The sequence below is a fragment of the Habropoda laboriosa genome, unplaced genomic scaffold, assembly GCF_001263275.1.
Source record: "Habropoda laboriosa isolate 0110345459 unplaced genomic scaffold, ASM126327v1 scaffold126, whole genome shotgun sequence".
Classification (NCBI taxonomy): domain Eukaryota; kingdom Metazoa; phylum Arthropoda; class Insecta; order Hymenoptera; family Apidae; genus Habropoda; species Habropoda laboriosa.
The window spans coordinates 1,292,600-1,314,876 of record NW_017100288.1 but is presented as its reverse complement, the minus strand read 5'-3'; the positions used below and the strand labels follow the sequence as shown (position 1 = coordinate 1,314,876).

At 34.5% G+C, this 22,277-nt stretch overlaps 1 protein-coding gene across 1 annotated transcript in view; it reads left to right on the top strand.

Annotated features, from left to right (window-relative positions):
* LOC108573724 (diuretic hormone receptor-like) overlaps positions 1–22,277 on the top strand; it is a 114,497-nt gene that overhangs the window by 72,675 nt on the left and 19,545 nt on the right. Inside the window, exon 2 of the mRNA XM_017936197.1 lies at positions 20,679–20,868. Coding sequence (XP_017791686.1) covers positions 20,679–20,868 — 190 coding nt within the window. The remainder of the gene's footprint in view (positions 1–20,678; positions 20,869–22,277) is intronic.

Genomic DNA, 22,277 nt, shown 5'->3' with positions numbered 1-22,277 from the left:
CTATAGTCACGGTTATTAACGAAAAGGTTAACCAATACAACGATACATCTCTTGCTAAAAGAATAAAATCTAATTTATACCTTCTCTCAAATTGAATACAATTAATACTGTTAATAATCATAAGGAAGAACGTGTAGCAAGAGTTTGGAAGGATCATAGATAAAAGGATTCTCGAGGGGAAAAAAGATTTACGGACTCCTCAAACAAAAATGACCCAGCCAGATACTTATTCCCCTATTCTTTCATCTCTTTAACCTTCGATATCCTCTCTTCCGAGCGTTTCGTTGCTCGCAGTTAACTTTTTCTCCGGTACCAGAAAGAGGAACAAAGGAAAGGATCTCCTCTGTGTGTTTCTGAAACACAGGTGTGCGCGTCAGGTGAATGTATCGATCGCTTTGCTCAGGAAAAGCTTAGATCGGAGAATTATTCCGGATCACAGAGAGTTACGGATTATAAACGGTAGATTGCTTTGACTAGTCTAGTTACGATTTAGCTGAATACAATTTTCACACCTGATGTATATAGGATTGTTTCGATTGAAATTCGAGAGATCTAAAGAGAAATGTTGTCACAATTTTTCATGGTACTTTATCTATGAAAATTCTTTCATAGTTCATTTCGTAGTGAATAATGTTTTATACAGAGTGTCTGATAAATGTGGAATAAAATGTCTCAATTGCTTGCCTAATTTTCGAGGAAAATAACTTTGAACGTGGAATTAGAATGCGACAATTTTAAGTTAAACGAGTTTTTCTTTTTGATTATTTATTTTGTAAAATAACACGAAGAAATTACTTTCGATACAATTTTACTTCGATGCGTCCTCGATTAGTGCGATATTAAGAAACTTGTCGAAATTTATTTAAATTTATCCATCGAATTATTTATCACTATTGGAAGCTTGCTTTTTCTTGTATCTTATTCGATATAACCGTCGATGCAACAAATTGTGGCTTTTCTTAACCACACGAAAATCTCGAAAGTTGGAAATAATGCGAAAGCTGAAAATAGGAGGAAAGAACAATTCCACTTCTGGGAATCGTAAGGGGAAAATGAATGGATCGATAGGATTACCAGAGCAGGATTCGAATCCTTCAGCCACAGGGCGATTTTGCTTTAACCGATTAAGTTATCCAGGTCCACGACAAAATCTTTCTCGGTAATCCTTTCTGACACGGCTGCTACCTGTATTTCTGTCGTCTCTGACAAACGTGATCGTTCCCGATCGCATGTGAAGCGCAACAGTCGAATTGCAAGGATAAAGATGTAATTTTTACAACTGAAAATTGTAAAAGTAAAGAAAATATTAGGAAATTCTTCCTTCGAAATTCTGATTTTTATGCTCGAAACGTATTTTCTTTTTTATTTTTCAACATAATTCGTGATACAGTTTTCTGTATAATATTCACCGCGATGTAAAAATAGAGGTTGCTGTCATTTTCAAGTTAAGTTCTCGTAAATCTTGAATCTACTTTTTCCCGACGCAAGCTTCAAAACAATTGTAACTTTATTATAAATTCTGCAGTACAAAATATCACGAAGATAGCTACAATTAAAAACTCAATAGACACCTATTAACGTTTAAAAGAATGTAATTTATTAATAAGTATCTCGAAAAGGGCTGAACGAGATAAAGGTCGTTTTCACAATGAATTATGCAATCGCAATTATGCAGATTTTACACCAGACTTACAAGGGACTTTAGCAGCGATTGAATTTTAAACTTATAATCGGATTACATCAACATCTGTCGTTATACTTTCACAATTAATAGTATATTTATGATAGAGTACGTTTAATACAGGTATTTTTCAACGTAAATATTCCATAAAAATGTATCTGAATAATATTTACATTCTTCTTCAAACGTGACAAACTTCAATTTACACAAAAAGATCATTTTCGCGACGAAACAGTAATTACAAATTTCGATAAATCTTATCCCTGAAAATATAAATTTAAATTCTTTCAATGATAATTCTTCTTCGACAAGAATAAAGTAACTTCTTTCATTCCCGTCGTACTTTTATCGAAGAGCCAAATTCGACATTTAAAGGCAGTCAAACGAGTTCCTCTGTTTCCGGCGGACCTGTTCCAGTCGAAAAGAGTTTCGAAATCTTTCCGTACGATAGGTACACACGTCACTCGATCAACGTCAGGGGAAAATGATATCTCGTTCGCGAAAATCGTGAACGTGATGATTGAAGCCTGAAGAAACCACGTGGGCCAGTGAAAAATGAAGTTTCTCCCCTGATGAAAAAGTTGAGTTCCTGTCTGTCATCGGGTGGTTGTTAGGCGACGATGAAAAATGGACCAGATTATGAATTATTAAGGTGTTTACCATTCTCATTAAGGAACAGCTAATTCATCAATCTGTAATTGAAATTACCTTGGAAATGACCATTTTCATGGAATTAATGTGCGCAGAAATATGTAGAATTAATTGTTATTCGTTTATTTTACAGATTAAAATGTGATCCTGATGAGATACATTTTAACGAATTAATCCTTTGACTTGTGATTCTTTTTTCTAACTATCTGTGTGAACGTCAGCTGTTTACTATTTTAATACCGTATCAAGTGAAACAAATTTCTGTACGTTAATTACCTAATTCGGTAAAAATTAGTTTTACGAATTAAAGCGAATGTTAGAATGAAAATTAATCTTTGCTACTGATACAACTGTTTCTGTCGCATCCTCACCAGAATCTGTGCCGCGAGTCTGACTTGTTATAAGTCAAAGGGTTAAGAAATGACAGAAAATCAGATGAACATACTGTTCCTATATGGAGTACAGTAAAGTGAGTTCTAACTTGTTGCCTAATTTATGCGCGAAGTTTCTTCATTCTATGGAGATTTGCGCAATAAATTCTAACCATTCGAAATGAAAGTCATCGTGTTCCGTAGTATGAACCTGTGAATAATATTAAGTTGTTGCAGATGAAAGTTGCCACGTCCGTAGTTTTAGTGAAAAATAATATTTACTAATCCACTATGTTATTACAAATAAGCTTATTCGTGTCTTTGTTAGAAGAAAACTCTTCGTTTCTACGATGCAAAGAGATCTTTAAAAACGTTCTCTATTTCAGTTTCGTAAATTAGAAAAGAACGAAGAATTATCAAAAGTAATTCAACATTAATCGTTGAAACATTTTTCAACATAATCCAAGTTCCTCGAGACGTTTATACTCTTCATTCGTAGGATTCGCAAATTTGCGCAGTGAGGAAAGCTCGTGGTAAAATTCTTTGGACATCTTCACGAGTACGCAAAGCTTTAAATAAAATTTCTTTTCCAAAAGTCTCGAAGCATATATAGCAAAGTTCTCGTTTGCTTCTCTGAAAACATTCATTTCCTCGAATTTTCGTATGGCAACTGCAAGCTTGATTCAGGTGCACATTTATTGCCTGTCGTAATTAACATTATTATTTCGAATACCTTCTTTATCGAGAATTTTCACGTTCATGAAATGAATGGAAATAGCAAAAAAGAGTTTCTTGCTCGGTATTTAGCGTCTAATAGAACACAATTCATATCCTTTTGTAGAGGATAAAGTTTTCAGGATAAAGTGACGGAAGTTCGATCGTTAAGAAGTGAAAATGTTCGTTAACGGTGAACCGTTAATTAATTTAATTAGCGAGGAAGATTATCGAAAACTTTTCGAGAAAGATATTGAAGGAAAGTTGCGATTGAATTTACACGTTTATTTTAAGAATAATTTTGTTCGATCTTTGAAAAGATACGAAATTTTAACGAGAAGAATTTTCACAAGATAAAAATATCTGGCTTGCAGTGTTATTCTAATTTATTTAAACGAAGTAATTCAAATTGAGTTCGCTTCTGTTAAAGTAACGCTTATTTCATTTAAAGAGAAACTTTCATTTTAACAACGTAGAGAAATAGAATCTAGCGAATTAATAGCAGCCTGCTTGTTTGAATAATTTTCTCGAACGCGTGTCTGTTTTAAAAGGAAGCGAAAATAATTACATTTCATAAGGATGGAAATTATTGAAAGTAAAAGGTACATATCCGTGATATTAAAACCTTGGGAAATTTTCCCGAATTAAAATCGTCTCTTTTTCATTTCATATTGAAAGATTTTTATTTGATTTTATAATTGAATTTTGTTTATTCAGCCTCCCGTTCAGCCTCGAAGTTAATACAAACCTTCTTTATAATAATGTAGAAAATAATTCTTTTATGCATGAGGAAGGATATACAGGAATATTCTTTACGCGAAGCGTAAAGATAAGCATGACAAAGCTCTCCATATATAATAGAAAAATAACATTAACGAAACATTAAAAATAACGTGATACATAACTTACAAAGACTGTTTATCATTTATTTATTTAAATCCCTCTAAAGTCAATACTAACGATAATCTTAAATCTTTTTATCATTTATTCGTGTTTTGATAAAACAAAAATAATTATAAAATAATTCAGAATAAAATATTTTGAATTATTTTATCTTATTTTTCTACTTATTTCTTTTCCACTTACGATCTACTCTTGTAACGAGCAACGAAACCAGCTATTTTATACCTGATTAATTAAGCTACAATAGAAACACAATTGACACTATTCGCCACCTCTTCGACGGAACTTTGCCATCTTGCTCGAGAATACTCGAAGGGTTTCTTCCTTTAGAAAAAGAAAGTTTCTCGCTCGACTTTCAGTCGTTTCGCCGCTTCGTAATCAGCGTTTCAATTAAAACCAACGACGCAACGACGAGAGTTGAAACTCACGGGCAGGGAATAGCGATAAGTATGCAGAAAGATGAAGAAAGATGGGAACCAGTTGTGTCGGAACTATCGAGCAGCCGAGCGGAATAACACGTTCGTCGTCACGTTGCATATTAAACGATCCCCATTATCAGGCAATTCCGCAGGGAACGAATAGAACGAGCCGCCGTGGCCTTATCCTGACCGGACATTTTTATCGACGATGCACACCTCGCGTACCTTAACTACACGTGCCACTAGGAAGATTATTTTTTCAACATGTTCAGTCGATATTTTATGCAGGATGCTTGGGAGTTATGGATCTACTTATGTATGTAGACAGGTTTAGGTCGAGTTATCGGGAGATGAATGTAAAAATATAACAGGGGAATAAGAAAATTGAAAATTGAGAAAAATGTGTGTTTATTTTAGAACTGTGTCTAGTTAAGTGGCGACGATGTCGATGTAATTATTATAGTAGTGTAGTACCGGGGCCTCCGTACCTAAAAATTGGAAACCGACACGGGAGAATAGAGAGGGGCTGGTTGGCGTAGCGCGCTAAGCCTTGGCTTGCTAAGCCGAAGGTCCCGGGTTCGATTCCCGTTTGGGCCCCTCGATATTTTTCCCTAGGTTCCTACACAATACTCAGATTTAAATATTCCAATTTTCAAAATTCTAAAATAGCCAATGAAATTTCAATTATTCGAGATTTAAATTCAAGATACTGTAGTATCGGGGCCTCCGTACTCAAATAGGAAACCTCGAAGGGAGAATAGAGAGGGAGTGGTTGGCGTAGCGCGCTAAGCCTTGGCTTGCTAAGCCGAAGGTCCCGGGTTCGATTCCCGTTTGGGCCCTCAATATTTTTCTGCCGTCGGTTCCTACAGTAGTTTGTGGAGTTTTAATCGATTTGTTTTGAATTAAGAAAGTTCCAGATACAAAGATATGTGGAATTGAATTGCTGAAAGGTTTTGTAAAATTTGGAGATGGAAAGGCAGACCTCAGACAAATTATTTATTTATTTATTTAGTAATTGAATACATATTTTTATTATTTTTATTTCTTAAACTGATAAGGCTTCGATTAGACATTCAAAATGAGACGTTACTATCGTTCGGAAAAACTGAGCACATTATTATTTTCAAATAGATATCAGAAGGAAAAGTTGAAAGAAATATTTGAATTATTAACAATTAACAATTACAAAAAAATGAAAATTTATTTTAAAATTACGTTTTCGTTCATTTATTATTGAACAATACTGAATTAAATTGAACAAACACTGCTCGATTTCTCTTTATTGTATGTACAAAACAGACAACAATTCTTTCGTGAAAGCTTTTGGTGAAAATGTTACAAAAGGGTTTGGATTCCGAAGTCTATAAAAGGAAACAAACTTGAAGATTCGATAAATGCATCTGGGAAGCTGAAAAGACACAAATACCATCTGAAATTACATTCCATTGCAACCTGGATTGCTTGGTATTTATATTTCTTTAAAATTTTACAAATCCTTCCATTTCCTTCGCTTGGAAAATATCTTGGAAAAGAAAGTATCTCATAAATTACGATCGATATTGCTATGAAATATCAAAGAAGTATATACGTCCAATTTGAAAATAAATCTATATAAAAACAGCTCGAAATGTATTTAATAAAAATCGTGAAAACGTGGAAAAATGAATACAGAAATGATTCATTATTTTTCAACGTTCATCAATGGAAATGAAATGTTATTTTTATCGGTACTTCGTCAAAGTAGTATTCAACAATTGAAATTCGAAGTTGTGCCGTATTACAAGTGTTGTTTTGCACAAAAAAGTCGATGAAAAGCACTGAACTGTTCACGTAGCTGCAAAAATTGAAAGCAATTAACCTGGAACTACGGTAAAAATATTTTCGAAAAACAGAAAACTTCACTCGATTACAATTGTATTATTATTTTTACTTCTCTAGAAAATTTGATATTTTCCACAGATTTGTTATCAAACGTAATATATATTTTCCTACTTGTACAAGTTTTCACGTGTAACCTAAATTCACGAAATTTTCTTTTAACGAATTTAGCATATTTTAAAAATCATTTCTTTTAATTCCCTTAAAAGAACAAATTTACAAATCGCAACAGAAATGACACGAAAAGAGTCATTTTTCGAATAAAAAAAGGAGCAATTTGAAATTCGAAGCATCCACTCGATCGTTCTCCATAAAACGGCTGCAAAACTGTTCGATACAACATAGAAACGGAAACTAATATCCAACCAGCGAAAAAAATTGTCACATGACATCGGCTATCGATGGTGTCGATTTATCAGTTATTGCACTCGAAACAGAATTTTCTCCTTTGACAAATTTTCCCCTTTCTCCCTGAAAACAGAGACCGAAAAAGGAACGACTCTTCGACGAAAGTATCGAGGAACGACGCAGGGAAATGCTCTGTTTTCTCGGTGAGAGCGGAAAATCCTCGAGAGAAAGGGAGAAATAATCGAGAGATCTCGACGAGTTAATTTGCAATGCGGGAAAATACGATTTTCCTCGTGATTCGAGGAGTATCGTGCAATTTGCCGCGGGTGCATCGGTGTCGTTGCATAATAACGCGGGAAACAAAGGCTGTACGCGTTGTTCGTAATGTACACTCGAGGCAAATTAATTTGGTGTTTTAGTAATTGGGTTGACTAAAGCGAAATTTAGCGAGACCGTTTCTCCAGTTATGTATAATACTAGCTTTCTACGATTCAGCGTCGCTGGAATTGAATTTTCGTTTATAGAGAGTGTTGCTGAAACAGGTAGAATATTTTAGGCTACTTGTACAGGTCGAAGAGCCTTAGAGCGCTCAGGCCTTGTTTGAGCAAATTGCTTAACTAGATTCTGCATTCTTTTCTACACGTTCCCTTTAAATTTCGCTGCTGTCTCTTCAACACTGGAGCAACCAAACCAGTCGAAATGACGGATTTCAGATTTCCTACTTAAAACTGCAGAAATGATTAAAACGCCTATGTCCAAGTCTCTGATAACTTCTGTTGAAATGAACAAGCAATTATGCTATATACTAATTTATTTTCCATGGATCTTTCTGGTTTCGAGATTCTTTATATAGTAGGTATACTTGAATAAACTAGAAGGAAACAAATATACTACATTCAACTCTGGTTGGTCTAGTATTAAAATTGACAAAGTTACAGCAAATTCTGTGAATCAACGTTGGCCAACTGACTCTTGCTCTTCTATAATAAAAATATATTCAAGCCAAGCGTAAATCAAGGTGAACGAAAGAAGAGGAAATAAGTTAGTTTGAAGTACAGTTCAAAGGAAACGGTACAGAAGATCTTGCAGAATCTGAAGAACACGTTAATTCGGTCTTATGATGAGTATAGTGACTTCGAAGACATCGTCGAAGATGCGAAATAAGTGCGAATTTGTTTCCACTTCTAAAAGGACCTTTTAATTCGGTATAATCTTCTATCGATAAATTCTTATCGCTCCTAGTGAGGGTATTTTTTTCTGTTTTTCTTTTTTATATCAAACTTCATATTTCCACCGCTTCTCGCTTCTGCTATTTTTAACGAGAGCTGGTTTAGCGAACGCCAATTTTCCTCGCGGCGGAATTCTCGGTGGCCCTGCCTACCTCCAATCGATACTTCCATATGTGTGCAACATTTAAATACAAATGTCACAAGTCTCGCGTCCGTTCGGAGGCTGAAAAGCAGAATTTTCAGCGCGATCTCTCCCGAGCCGACGATATTTGTGGAACCGCGACGGATGTGTGTCGCGTTACATTATTCAAGAAGACCGGCGGAGGAAAGTGTCTACGTAATCGATAAGACTGGAGGAAAAGGTCGTTCGTAAAGCGTGGGGCCCCTCTGTCGCATACAAACGAGTTTCTTAATTTACACCGGAACACCAATTCGAACCTGCGAAATTCGCCTCGATGATTAATGAACAGCGGGGCGATTTCGTCACGACGAAAGATCAATTTAACCCTTTTACGGAATTTGTAGAGTTACGGGAATAGGTAAATTTGGGTCAAATTAACGACGTATCTAAGGAAATTGTTACAGCTCAATGTTGCAACTATTTATTCAACTTGTATAATATAATTTTAATATTACATCGAAATTATGTGAAATATTCTCTTCTTTTTGAGATAGGTATCATGGGAGCACGCCATAATATAGAGCTGCCTCTTGATATTTAGAACTATTACGTTCAATTCCTATGTGTTTGTCAGAAATTTTAATAACAGCTTTTTACGCGTTCGAGATTCTGGGGTAAGTGCTATGTTCCTTTTGAAACAGTGCCGTTCAGCAGATCTTCAGGCGGGCAAGGACGGCGCCCGCCGATGCCCGCGGGCAGAGCTGCGGGTAAAGTGGCGGGCTAGTGATGTCGCAGACGTTAAAGTGGAGTGTTCTTGTGACGGACGATGATTACCGCATACATAGGTACATACACGCACTGTTTCCCGAGAAGACTTGGGTTGTTACTGCAAATACGTCATGCCCTGGGAAGATTAATACGCTGCCCGTACGGGCAACGACTGCGCAGCACTGTTCTGGAATATTCGATAGCTCAGATCATCGATGATAGGCTCCTTTCCAATTGATGGTACAACATCGGGCACACCGCAACTGACTGGAAACCATGAGAAATGCAACTCCATTCATCTGCTCTCAGTGTCAGGGCCGAAACCACGTCCATTGACAAATGCAGAGCTCTGGTGATCGACGACGCAAAGGCTTATAAAAACTATAGAGTGATTCCCCCCCAAACGCGCTTCATCTCTACAAAGGAGCTGCGCTACACGTTCGTCTAAACAGCAGGATCGCTCAGGGAGCCGTTTTGGGAACAAGAGCGCCCTTTCTTGCCCTGAGCAGAACCGGGGCAGCGAGCCGGACAAATGACGTCGACAGTCGTAAAGAAGGAGTGGAGAACAACGGATGTGGTGGGAGTGCAGGCTCGTTTCGTGCTATCGGTTATAGAGTTTTTTCAACACGTGCCTAAATAGGCAACATACTCGACGCTTATTTGCGCGCAATTTTCCAAGCTTTTTTCACGAGAAATTCGCGATTTTTACGATTTTACGCGTTCCTAACGATATCCCAACATAGTTTATTTAATTTTTCAGTGGACTGAATTTATAGAACGAGTGCTTTGTAAAAGGAAATGGATGTGGTGTGTAAGGGAGAAATGAATAGACTGTAGAATGCTGTAAAACAACACTGGTATATTGTAACATTGTGTAAAATACAGTTTCTGCAGTTTTCTTGCAATAAATTATTGATTTTTTGATAAATAATTGTATTTATTCATTTCTCCTGGTATTGAAGCCTTTCCTTGATTCCTCTAGTGGCCTGAAACCCTCCATTTTTAATTTAAACAAATCTAAATTGTTATCTAACGAGTAACACTAATTATTCTTCAGTCAAAGTACTTGCAAATAAAACAGAAACTTTAATAAATCGATACGTTAATAAATTAATAAATAAAGCTGCTTTATCCGCTTCGAATTTCGGACTTGGAGAATTCTGGCGTGTCTAAGAAGTGATTGACTTACACTACTGGCCAACTCCGAAAAATTTCGAGCGTCTGAGAAATGGTTGGCTGGTACTACTGACTAACTACTGGCTTAACTGGAGGAAAGATTTCGAGCTTCTGAGAAATGGCTGACCTGCACTACTGGCTTACACGCGGAAAAATTTCGAATGGCTGAGATATGGTTGACTTGCAGAAAATCAGAAAATTTTAAAATTTTTCAACTATCCTGCGGGTCAACCATAAGTCAGACGTCGAAATTTGTTCAAGCCAGTAGTGCAAGTCAGCCATATCTCAGACGCTCGAAAATTTTTCCGCGAGCTGGCCAGTAGTGCGAGTCAATCATTTCTCGGATATTCGAAATTTTTCGGTGTCCCTAAGCTATTTCCGCGCAAATTTCTAAGTTCTTCGCTCGAATTTCGTGATTTTTACTTTTTTTTTCGATTTTTACGCGTTCCTAACTCTATCCGGACTTAGTTTACTTAATTTTTTAATGGAATCTTAATTAAATAATGACTATTTCGCAAAAGGAAGTGGATTTGGTGTGTAAGGGAGAAATAAATAGACGGTAAAATGCTGTAATGCAATTCTAGTATATTGTAACCTTTTGTAAAATACATGTAGTACACTTATCTTACAATAAATAATTCATTTTTTCTTAAATAATTGCATTTCTTCATTTTCCCTGATGTGGAAGTCCTTTCCTTGATTCCTGTGGTGGCCAGAAAGTTCCATCTGTAAAACACACAAGAATAACATTAATTTTCATATGTTAAATAAAAGTTATAAACAATTTCTAACTAATCTACAGCATGCAATTGTTAATTCAATGCGAAATTAATAAAGTAAGCTGTTTTATTAAGTTAAATCATGCAACAAATTCATTTGACACTTCTAATAATTTCCAGCTACCATCTAAATTGTTATTTAACAAGGAACACCGATTATTCTATAATTAAACTACTCGAAAATAAACCAGAAACTTTATTTTACTATCTGCATTATTAGTAATGTTAAAGCAATACAAAATTTATTATAAGTATCAATTTGAAACTGTTTACTACATGCAATTATGCTCTAAATTACAATAACTACTATTAAAAGCGAAAAATTCATTGAATTTCTATTTAAAAAATCAACCAACCTGATAATACTTCGTTCCTGACGATGCTCTCGATCTTTCCGCTTTGAACGCTGATGGCAGACTGATTGTGAGCAGAACCATCACTCTGGTCTCTCTTAAAACTCCAAAATGAAACTGTTCCAACGATAAACTGCTTGATTTTCAATGTTCCTGCCGTCGAAATTCCATTCGAATTCAAGTATGGAGCCAGTGGCAACGTTCTCAAGCGCCGATAACAATTTGGAATAATTGTTGCAAAGGCCTTCATTCCTGTGATCGTCTGAAAGTTCCATCTGTAATGCACACAAAAAGAACATTAAATTTTCAATTTCCAATAATGGTTATAAACAATTTCTAATTAATCTACCGCATGCAATTCTTAATTCCATGCGAAAATAACTAATCAAGATGTTTCTTCGAGTTAAGGTATGTATCAATTTTATTTAAGACTTCCAATAATTATAAACTACCATCTAACTTGATATTTAACAAGAAACAGTTATTATTCTATAATTATAGTACTTGAAAATAAGCCAGAAACTGTATGTCACTATCTGCATTATTGGTAATGTTAATATGCAATGCGTGGATTGGAGATGAGAATAAACAAACAGAAGGTAGAAGAAAGTGATGAAACGAGAGACGTGAAATATTTTAAAAGTGTGTTTAAGGTTATTGTAAAAGATTCTATTAAAACGTTTCCTGGCTTTACTATTGTATAATATTAACGATGTGGCCAATAAAATAAAGTTTCTGCTTTATTTCAAGTACTTTGACTATAGAATAATCAGTGTTTCTTGTTAAATAACAATTTAGATGGTAGTTTATAATTATTGGAAGTATTAAATGAATCTGTCGCATTATTTAACTTAAAAAAATAGCTCAATTTATTAATTTCACATTGAATTAACAATTGCACTCAACAGGCATTTTACAGTTAACATTTATTATAAATATTTCATTCGTTTAACATTACTTGTAGCGAGTAGATAGCGAAATAAAGTTTAAACTTTACTTTGAAGTATTTTAATTGTAGAATAACTATTGTTTCATGTTAAATAACAATTTAGATAGTTGTTTATAACTATTGGAAGTCTTAAATAAAATTATTGTACGCTTTAACATAATAAAACAGCTTAATATATTGATTTTTCATTCAATTAACCATTGCATTCAGCAGATTAGTCAGAAATTGTTTATAAATGTTATTAAAAATTAGAAAAATTAATGTTCCCTGCGTATGAATTGCAGGTGGAGCTTCCAGAACACCGGAGAAATCAAGGAAAGGACTCGAATATCGGGAAAAGCGAAGAAATGCAATTATTTATCAATAAATCAATTATTTATTGTAATATATGTGTTAAAAATGTATTTTACAAAAGGTTACAATATACCAGTACTGTTTTACAGCATTTTGCAGTCTATTTACTTCTCCTTTGCGTACCAAATTCACTTCCTTTTGCAAAAAACCCATTGTTTAAACAATATTCCATTGCAAAATAGAATAAACTAATGCCAGAAATCACCAGGAATGCGCAATCATCGAAAAATTCGAAAAAATCCCGAAATTCTAGCGTAAACTACGGAAATTACGGAAATATTTCGAAATTCGCGCGAATATACTCGTTCGGTGCTCGAGTCCCCGAGAATTCCTGGAAATGACGTCATTTCTTGGAAATGACGAAAATTCCGAGAATCGACTCGATTCCAAGAATTGACCAATGGCCCTTTGAAAATTTCGGTCCTCGAGAATTCCTGGAATTTGGTCAGTTCCGAGAATCGAGTCACTTCCAGGAAGTGACCTCCTATCATATCATGTTCGCCTATTAGAAAGTCGATTTTCAGCCAAAGGGTCTTCGAAAATTTCAGTTCTCGAGAATTCCTGGAATTTTCGTCATTTCTCGGAAATGACGAAATTTCCGAGAATCGAGTCGATTCCAAGAAGCGACCTCCTGTCACATCATATTCGCCTAATATAAAGTCACGATTTACGATTTTCGACAATTTTTGGCCGAAAATCGACTTTCTAATAGGCGAACATGATATGGCAAGAGGTCAGTTCCTGGAAGTGCGTCGATTCTCGGAAATTTCGTCATTTCCGAGAAATGACGAAAATTCCAGGAATTCTCGAGAACCGAAATTTTCGAAGGCCCATTGGTCAATTCTTGGAATCGCGTCGATTCTCGGAAATTTCGTCATTTCCGAGAAATGACGAAAATTCCAGGAATTCTCGAGAACCGAAATTTTCGAAGGCCCATTGGTCAATTCTTGGAATCGCGTCGTTTCTCGGAAATTTCGTCATTTCCGAGAAATGACGAAAATTCCAGGAATTCTCGAGAACTGAAATTTTCGAAGACCCTTTGGCTGAAAATCGACTTTCTAATAGGCGAATATGATATGACAGGAAGCCGATTCTCGGAAGTGACTCGATTCTTGGAAATCACGTCATTTCCGAGAAATGACGAAAATTCCAGGAATTCTCGAGAACTGAAATTTTCGAAGACCCTTTGGCTGAAAATCGACTTTCTAATAGGCGAACATGATATGACAGGAGGTCACTTCCTGGAAGTGACTCGATTCTCGGAACTGACCAAATTCCAGGAATTCTCGAGGACCGAAATATTCAAAGGGCCATTGGTCAATTCTTGGAATCGAGTCGATTCTCGGAATTTTCGTCATTTCCAAGAAATGACGTCATTTCCAGGAATTCTCGGGGACTCGAGCACCGAACGAGTATATTCGCGCGAATTTCGAAATATTTCCGTAATTTCCGTAGTTTACGCTAGAATTTCGGGATTTTTTCGGTTTTTTCGATAATTACGCATTCCCGAGGGTTTCTGGCATTAGTTTATTCAATTTTGCAATGGAATATTGTTTAAACAATGGGTTTTTTGCAGTAGGAAATAGATTCGGTGTGTAAGGAAGTAGTTATTAGGCTGTAAAACGCTGTAAAACAATACTGGAACATTGTAACCTTTTGTAGATTACATTTTACATTGTTTATTTATTGAACAATAAATAATTGATCTTTCGATAAATAATTGCATTTCTTCGTTTTTTCGGATGTTTAAGTCCTTTCCTTGATTTCTCCGATGTTCTGGAAGCTCCACCTGCAATTCATATGCAGGGAACATTATTTTTTCTAATTTTTAATAACATTTATAAACAATTTCTGACTAATCTGCTGAATGCAATGGTTAATTGAATGAAAAATCAATATATTAAGCTGTTTTATTATGTTAAAGCGTACAATAATTTTATTTAAGACTTCCAATAGTTATAAACAACTATCTAAATTGTTATTTAACAAGAAACACTGATTATTCTATAGACAAAGTACTTGAAAATGAAGTAGAAACTTGATTGTATTATCTACTCCCTATGAATAATGGTAAAAGAATGAAAAATTTGTTATAAATATTCATTTTAAAGTATCTGCTACATGCAATTGTTAATTCAATGTGAAATTAATAAATAGAGCTATTTCATTAAGTTAAATCAAGCAAAAAATTCATTTAACACTTCTAATAATTACAAACTACCATCTAAATTGTTATTTAACAAGAAACACTAATTAAGTATTCTACAATTAAAGTATGTACTTCAAAATAAAATAGAAACATTATTTGAATACCTACACTATAAGCACTTTTAGTCAAATGAAAGATTAATATAAATGTTAATACCTTTTGGTACTACCTACTACATGCAGTTGTGCTCTAATAAACAATGACTACTACTGATAATGGAAAATTCAAAGAATTTCTATTTTAAAAATCAACCAACCTGATGATACTCCATTTCTGTCGGTGCTCTGGCATTCGATAATTGTGCGATTGATTAAAACGGGACACTCTGCTGGCATATTTCTTAGAGTTGTTCTTCTCTTCCTTCGTTCTGGACCAGCAGCTACACTTACTACTACTACATGTTTCCTCCTCCACTGTCCAGTGGTTTTTACCATGCCTCTCTATGTCTAACATTTCTGTACACACAATAAAGCATATTACATAATTAATTATTATCTATAGTCAGGGCTATTTAAAACAAAAACTAGAAAGGAAGTAGATTAAATTATCAAATAATTGCAAAAACAGAACGCTGAATATTTGAAAACGAATAAAAACTAAGAATGTCAAAGTGGGAGCTCTTGGGATGTTCTCTTCTCGAGCGCTCGTGAAAGACTAACCTCAATTTAACTGTTACCCGCTAGAAGTTACAATTTTCTATGTAGTCACGTTTATTATAATTGGAAAAGCAAATTAAAGTTGTTCTTAAGTTAAAATTGTACATATAAGAAGAAAATGCATGATTGATTCCTAAACTATGTTAAAATTAACGCATTTATCATACCTGCAATCGGGTCTGAATTTCGTAGTGAGTAAGACAAGGAAACCGTTAGAGATAAACAAGGATAGCACTGGAGTAATGTGTTAGACAAGGAAAGAAATAAACAAGGAAACCGTTAGAGATAAACAAGGATAGCACTGGAGTAATGTGTTAGACAAGGAAAGAAACAGCGTTAGACAAGGATAGCACTAGAGCAATGTGTTAGACAAGGAAAGAAATAGCGTTAGACAAGGACAGCGCTAGAGTAATGCGTTAGACAAGGAAAGAAACAGCGTTAGACAAGGATAGCACTAGAGCAATGTGTTAGACAAGGAAAGAAATAGTGTTAGACAAGGACAGAAAATTTTTGAATGCGAAACTAACGCCATCTCGCGTTTGGCTTCACGAAGTAACGACTCGTTACTAGTAAAACATAATGTGAACAGAGGTATTAGACAAGGATAGCACTAGTGTGCGAGAAGGACAGAGAGAAAACGCTTCCTATTGGCTGGCGGGCCGCCATGGCGGACCTTCCAGGCCCAAATCGAGACGGTCGGTGAAAAATCATTAATAACTCAATAATTACGATGATTTTGAGAACTTTTAGAATTGAAGAATGAAGTGTGGACCTTCAACAACTTTCACATATACTTTTTAGTGCACTAAACTCTTTCAATAATTAGTTATTAATAATTGTTGTGCGAATTGTCGGGAACGCTACGGCAGTCTTTTACGGTTTTTCATTAATATCATTGTTCAGTATCAATTTCCTGTACAATCTTGATATTCATCTGGAAGGGAGAATCTCTGGCTACATTCTAATATAATTTTCAGTAACATATAAGTTGTAGTTTCATAGTTATTAGACATTATTCGGAAGAATACTACACTCGTCGAATACAAGCGTACCACTTTACTGTCAATTTAATGCAATATCGTGGAACTGCACGATTAATTCTGCACTTTCAAGCTTGAAGAATGTAGCACGTACTTTCCTTTATATTCTGCAATAATTTTTGTACACGTATGTAACGCGGTTTATAAAATATTAGCAATTGTTTGTAACAGTTGCACTCACTCAGATGCGATAAGCGAAGGACTCTCGCATATAATGTCTTATAACTCGTAAACTACTTTCTCAATGTTAATAACAATTGTACGAGAAAGTAGGTAAAGAATCATGCTTTCCAGTGAATATATCTAAATGCATAAACTGAATGATTAAAAGTATGAAACTAATGAAAAACCTTAAGAGACAGCCGTATCGTTCCCGACAATGCGCACAACAATTATTAATAACTAATTATTGAAAGAGTTTAGTGCACTGAAAAGTATATGTGAAAGTTGCTGAAGGTCTATACTTCATTCTTCAATTCTAAAAGTTCACAAAATCATCGTAGTTATTGAGTTATTAATGATTTTTCACCGACCGTCTCGATTTGGGCCTGGAAGGTCCGCCATGGCGGCCCGCCAGCCAATAGGAAGCGTTTTCTCTCTGTCCCTCTCGCACACTAGTGCTATCCTTGTCTAATACCTCTGTTCACATTATGTTTTATTAGCAACGAGTCGTTACTTCGTGAAGCCAAACGCGAGATGGCGTTAGTTTCGCTTTGAAAAATTAACTATCTTTGTTTAACACTATTTCTTTCCTTGTCCAACACATTACTCCAGTGCTATCCTTGTCTACCGCTATTCGTATCTCTCTTCGCTATTGATGTTCTCGTCATCCTTATTATATTTAATTGATATTTATAATCAATTTTTAATTGTTTTAACATTACTAATAATGTAGAGATTGTAAAATACAGTTTCTGGTTTATTTTCAAGTAGTTTAATTATAGACTAATTAGTGTTTCTTGTTAAATAGCGATTTAGATGGTAGTTTATGAATTATCGGAAGTATTAAACCCATTTGTTGCATGCTTTAACTTAATAAAGCAGCTTACTGTATTAATTTTGCATTGATTTAACCATTGTATTCAGTAGATCAACCAGAAACTGTTTATAACTGTTATTAAAAATTCTTACAATAAAGAAACGTTACCATTTAAATTTTCGCTAATGGTAATAAACAATTTCTACCTTATCTACTGCATGTAATTGTTAATTCATTGCGAAATTAATAAATTAAGCTGTTCTATTAAGTTGAAGCTTGCAACAATTTTATTTAATACTTCCGATAATTATAAACTGTCATCTAAATTATTATTTAACAAGAAACAGCAATTATTTTATAGTTAAAGTACTTGAAAGTAAAGCAGAACCTTTTTTTAACTATCTACATTATCAGCAATGTTAAAGCAATTAAAAATTTATTATAAATATCAATTTTAAACTGCTTACTACATGTAATTATGCTGTAATTTACAATAGCTATTACTAATAGCGAAAAAAATCAAAGAATATCTATTTTAAAAATTAACTAACCTGGTAATATTTCATTTCCGACGATGCTCTCGATCCTTCCGCTTTGAACGCCGGCGGCAGACTAACAATGAGCAGAACAATGCCTCTTATCTTTCTTACAACCCCAAATTCAACTTTTCCAACGAAAAATCGCGTAATTTCTAATGTTTCTCCATTCGATTAAAAATTGCTAAGATACTCTTTAAAAAAGAGATTTTTTTCCTATTTCCCTTATTAATTTATTAGATATATCTTTTTGCTATTAAAAGAAATTCTGTCTGAATATATCGTTTCATAGTCCATTAGAATTTCCAAGCTCGCAGAAAGAAATTGCTTCGCCTTCTGGGACACTTCTTTGATCGTTTCTGAACGCCTTTTCATTTGATATAACAAGAAGTATACGTTTATAGAAGTATGCACTTTGCCATATACGATTTATAGACCGGCTGGCCCTAAAAGAGCGTGCAAGTTTTACAATCCTGTTGCTCTTTTTCACGCGAGTACTCAATGTGGAACGATTCTATATAGAAACTGGGACAAATTGTGGGCTACTTTCTCGGTGCATCGAATATTTTTCGTAGTTATATTGAATCGTTGTCCAGGTTTTGAGAAAATCATTGTCGAGTTAATTTCACGATGGAGAAGTATTATTATACAGGGTTAGGTAGGTTTAGTAGAGATCTGCTTTACCACCCAATTAATTAAAACAATAATTTCAAAGATTTGTATTTCAATTAACTATTTTATGTAGAAACTGTAATTTTTATTTTGCCTTGTTGATGTATAGCAATTTTATTATTAAAATTTGCTTAAGTATAACAGATATTAAATATATTCTTTATTTAATGTGCAACAAAAAAATACAACAAAACTGTTAGTAATATTATTGAATTTTAGTAATAAGTAATTATTATTTTAGTAATATTAGCAATATTGAATAAATTAAATTAAAAAATTCGTCGTTACGTATGAAACTTAGCTGAACCCAAATTTTTTTCTAACTTCACTTGGAACAGAGCTACAACCTAGCCCAATTGCCATCACAAATAAACTCATCCTGTGAAAAAACGCTTGCACTGACAGTGACATAACATCGGAGATAAGAAGAATCCTTCTAAAAAGAAGGAAACTTCTTCGGAACCAAATTACAGTATAAAGATTTCACACAGAAGGTATCATTTTCAAGAGAATCAAGTACAAATTTCGCAAAATCTCTCGTGAAACTGCGAACGGTGAACGCGAAACGGTGGAAAAAATTCGACGTACAAAATTCACCACTCCATTTGCCCCTGGCAAACGTCTGATACTAAATTTTCCCCGAAGCCTCGAGGAAACGTTTAAATTATAAAAGACCACGGGTCACTAGCGCGAGCGCGCGCCGCCTTCCTCGGGAAATTCCAATTCATCGAAAACTAAATTCGTCGAACTTTTTCCTTCGCGAAATCGGTCTGCTAGAAGCGTTCCATCCCACGGGAAATATCCTTCAATTTTTATGTCGGGAACGTGTAACGAGTCCGTGAGAACGTGTGTTCCAATGTTACCGACGAAGTAATTATTACGCAAGCAGAGAGAAGAGAAAAAGACGAGGCGTTGATTCGCGAATACGGGTTGTGGTGAATAAAAATTTCGAGAATAATTGATTTTCAAAATTAGATTTGAAAGATGAAATTGACGCAAGGTCGTTATCGAAAAATGTAAATTGTTAGACGAAAAGCAGTTTCAAATTTACATTTGACTAATAGTTGAATACTGATCATTAGTGTCAGTACTTGATACAGTACTTAATAGTTTATCATGACAAATCTATACAACGAACAAATAAAAGAATAAATAATTATTCTGAAGACAGCAACGCAAATCGGTAAAGGAAGGAACTAAAGAGACAAACGAAAAACAAAGAAGAACGCTGCGGACGATGTCACGCATATATCTATGAATATTGATTGATAACTTATCGACCATCGATCAGTTAGACTGCTCAGTTTTATGCAAATTTATATTTTTCAGAATACAGTAAAGAAAGTAGACTTACGGTAGAAAATTATTTCGCCTACTAGGTATTATATTATAAAAAGCACTATAATTTTCGATATTTTATATATTTTTTCATATTACGCATATTTTCATATTTAAATTGTATCCCTATAAATGCATAAAAATCCGCAGTCTAATGATCGTATAATCTGATCTATTCTTCGGTATGAAACTGATGAAGTTAGAAATATGCTATCTTACATAAATGTATTTTTCCTTCGTAATTTCCTTTACTCGATCGAAAAAAAAAGAAAAAAGAAATTCACAGAGAAAAGTCGCGAATCTAGGCGAATACTGTGATCGATTTTAAATTTAAAAACTCTTTCGTTAGAATAGCTGAATGTGCAGAAATATTGTCACGATGAAAAATCTAGGATGAAACAATTTCAGATCGAACCTGTACTATATGTATATACAGTGGTAAAACGTAATTGTTTAGATTTTCGATTATGACTACTTCGACGAAAAGAAAATTCTCAAAACTTCGTTTCTCGTGTTTTCTGTACTAATGCAACTATTAATCGGAATTGTTACAGAGAACGCGAGTCGTTGGTGCAGCTTCAACGGTACCTGGAGCAGCTATAGTAACTACAGTTTGTGCCACGACGTCCGCGAACCCTCTATCGAGGGTGGAGTAGAAGTGATCTCGACGACTATTTACTTCGTCGGATACAGCATCTCGCTACTCACCCTGATCGTCGCTGTCTCAATTTTCCTTTATTGCAAGTAAGTGTTTTCACGTGAAATTTCAAATTTATTTTTCGTCAACTGAATAGATAGGCATTTAAAAAAAAATCTTCCAAGGAATTCTCAATTTATATATTTATTCATACTTTCATATCTTATATCATTGGCAAAATAGATAAATTAAAAAAATCTTCCAAGGAATTCTCACTTTATATTTTTATTCATACTTTTACATCTTGCCAGCTTAAATCCTCAATGCTCAAATCTTCCTCTATTTCACGTGCCATAAATGATCAATTTTATTTTTATTATTATTTCCCAGGCGTATAGAAACAAGTTTCCCGTTTATTTGCAACGCTGCCGCTTACATTTTTGCAATAGAATAGAAAGGACAGCGCGATATGAAATGCGAATGAAAATAATTAAACAAAACTGCACTCTTTCGAGGATTAGCTGTGTAAATTTAAGTTGCGTTCTTTTATTGCGACAAATATTTGCAAAATTAACTAGCTCCTTTGGTAATTATTAAGCAATTTTTGCTTCTGTATTATAACAATATGCACCGAACTGAAATGATCGTCTGAAATGTCAAGAGGGTGAAATTAGGGGAAGGTGTGGAATTGTCCAGGTTTAATGGTGGCCAAAATTTTCCGCAGATCCTAGAAAGTAAATATGCAAAGGGTTTAAGACTTAATAGGGAACACACAGACATTCTATTTCGTATATTATAAATGATAATGTTACAGATGAAAATTCAATCGAGCTTTTTTCCGCTGCGTTGAAATGTACATTTATTGATTACAAGTTTTTTAGTTTGTGTTATAAACTATCGATATCGTGGTCAATATAGAAATTTGAATAGGTCGAAAGGAAATGGCTTTAAAGAATGGACGAAATGTACAAGCCTTATTTTTGTTAAACCTTGATTCTGGTTTTGGCGAATAATTACGGAAAAGACTGTAAAAAATCAGAAATTTCACACTCGAATCACCATAATTTTGTAATAAAATGCAAATTTGAGAATCCTCTTTGGTCAAGGACTAAACGCCGTAGTTCTGGTTTAAAGTACCAAAAAACGAGCGCTCTTTTAAACCTTTCGCGACCCACTAGCGTATGCGTGTGCGTAATCTGCATCGTTAAAATTCAAGTTTTATTTATTATAACTACGTATAAACCAAGTGTTTTTATCGTAACAAACTGAACTAACGTGAACGAGAAAATTTTACTTTGTATTTTTATTAGAAAGACAGCACTCTTAACTCTACCGGAACTCCAAAGAAGAGTACAAAAAAACATTCAAACTTAGTTTCTTTTTCATAAAATCGAGTTGTTTTCATAAAATAACTTGTGCAGGCCGCCGATAATCTATTTTTACAATAAAGGAATATTAACCTTTAAATTTTCCAACTTTGAAATTGTTAATTCATTGCAAAATTAATAAATTGAAC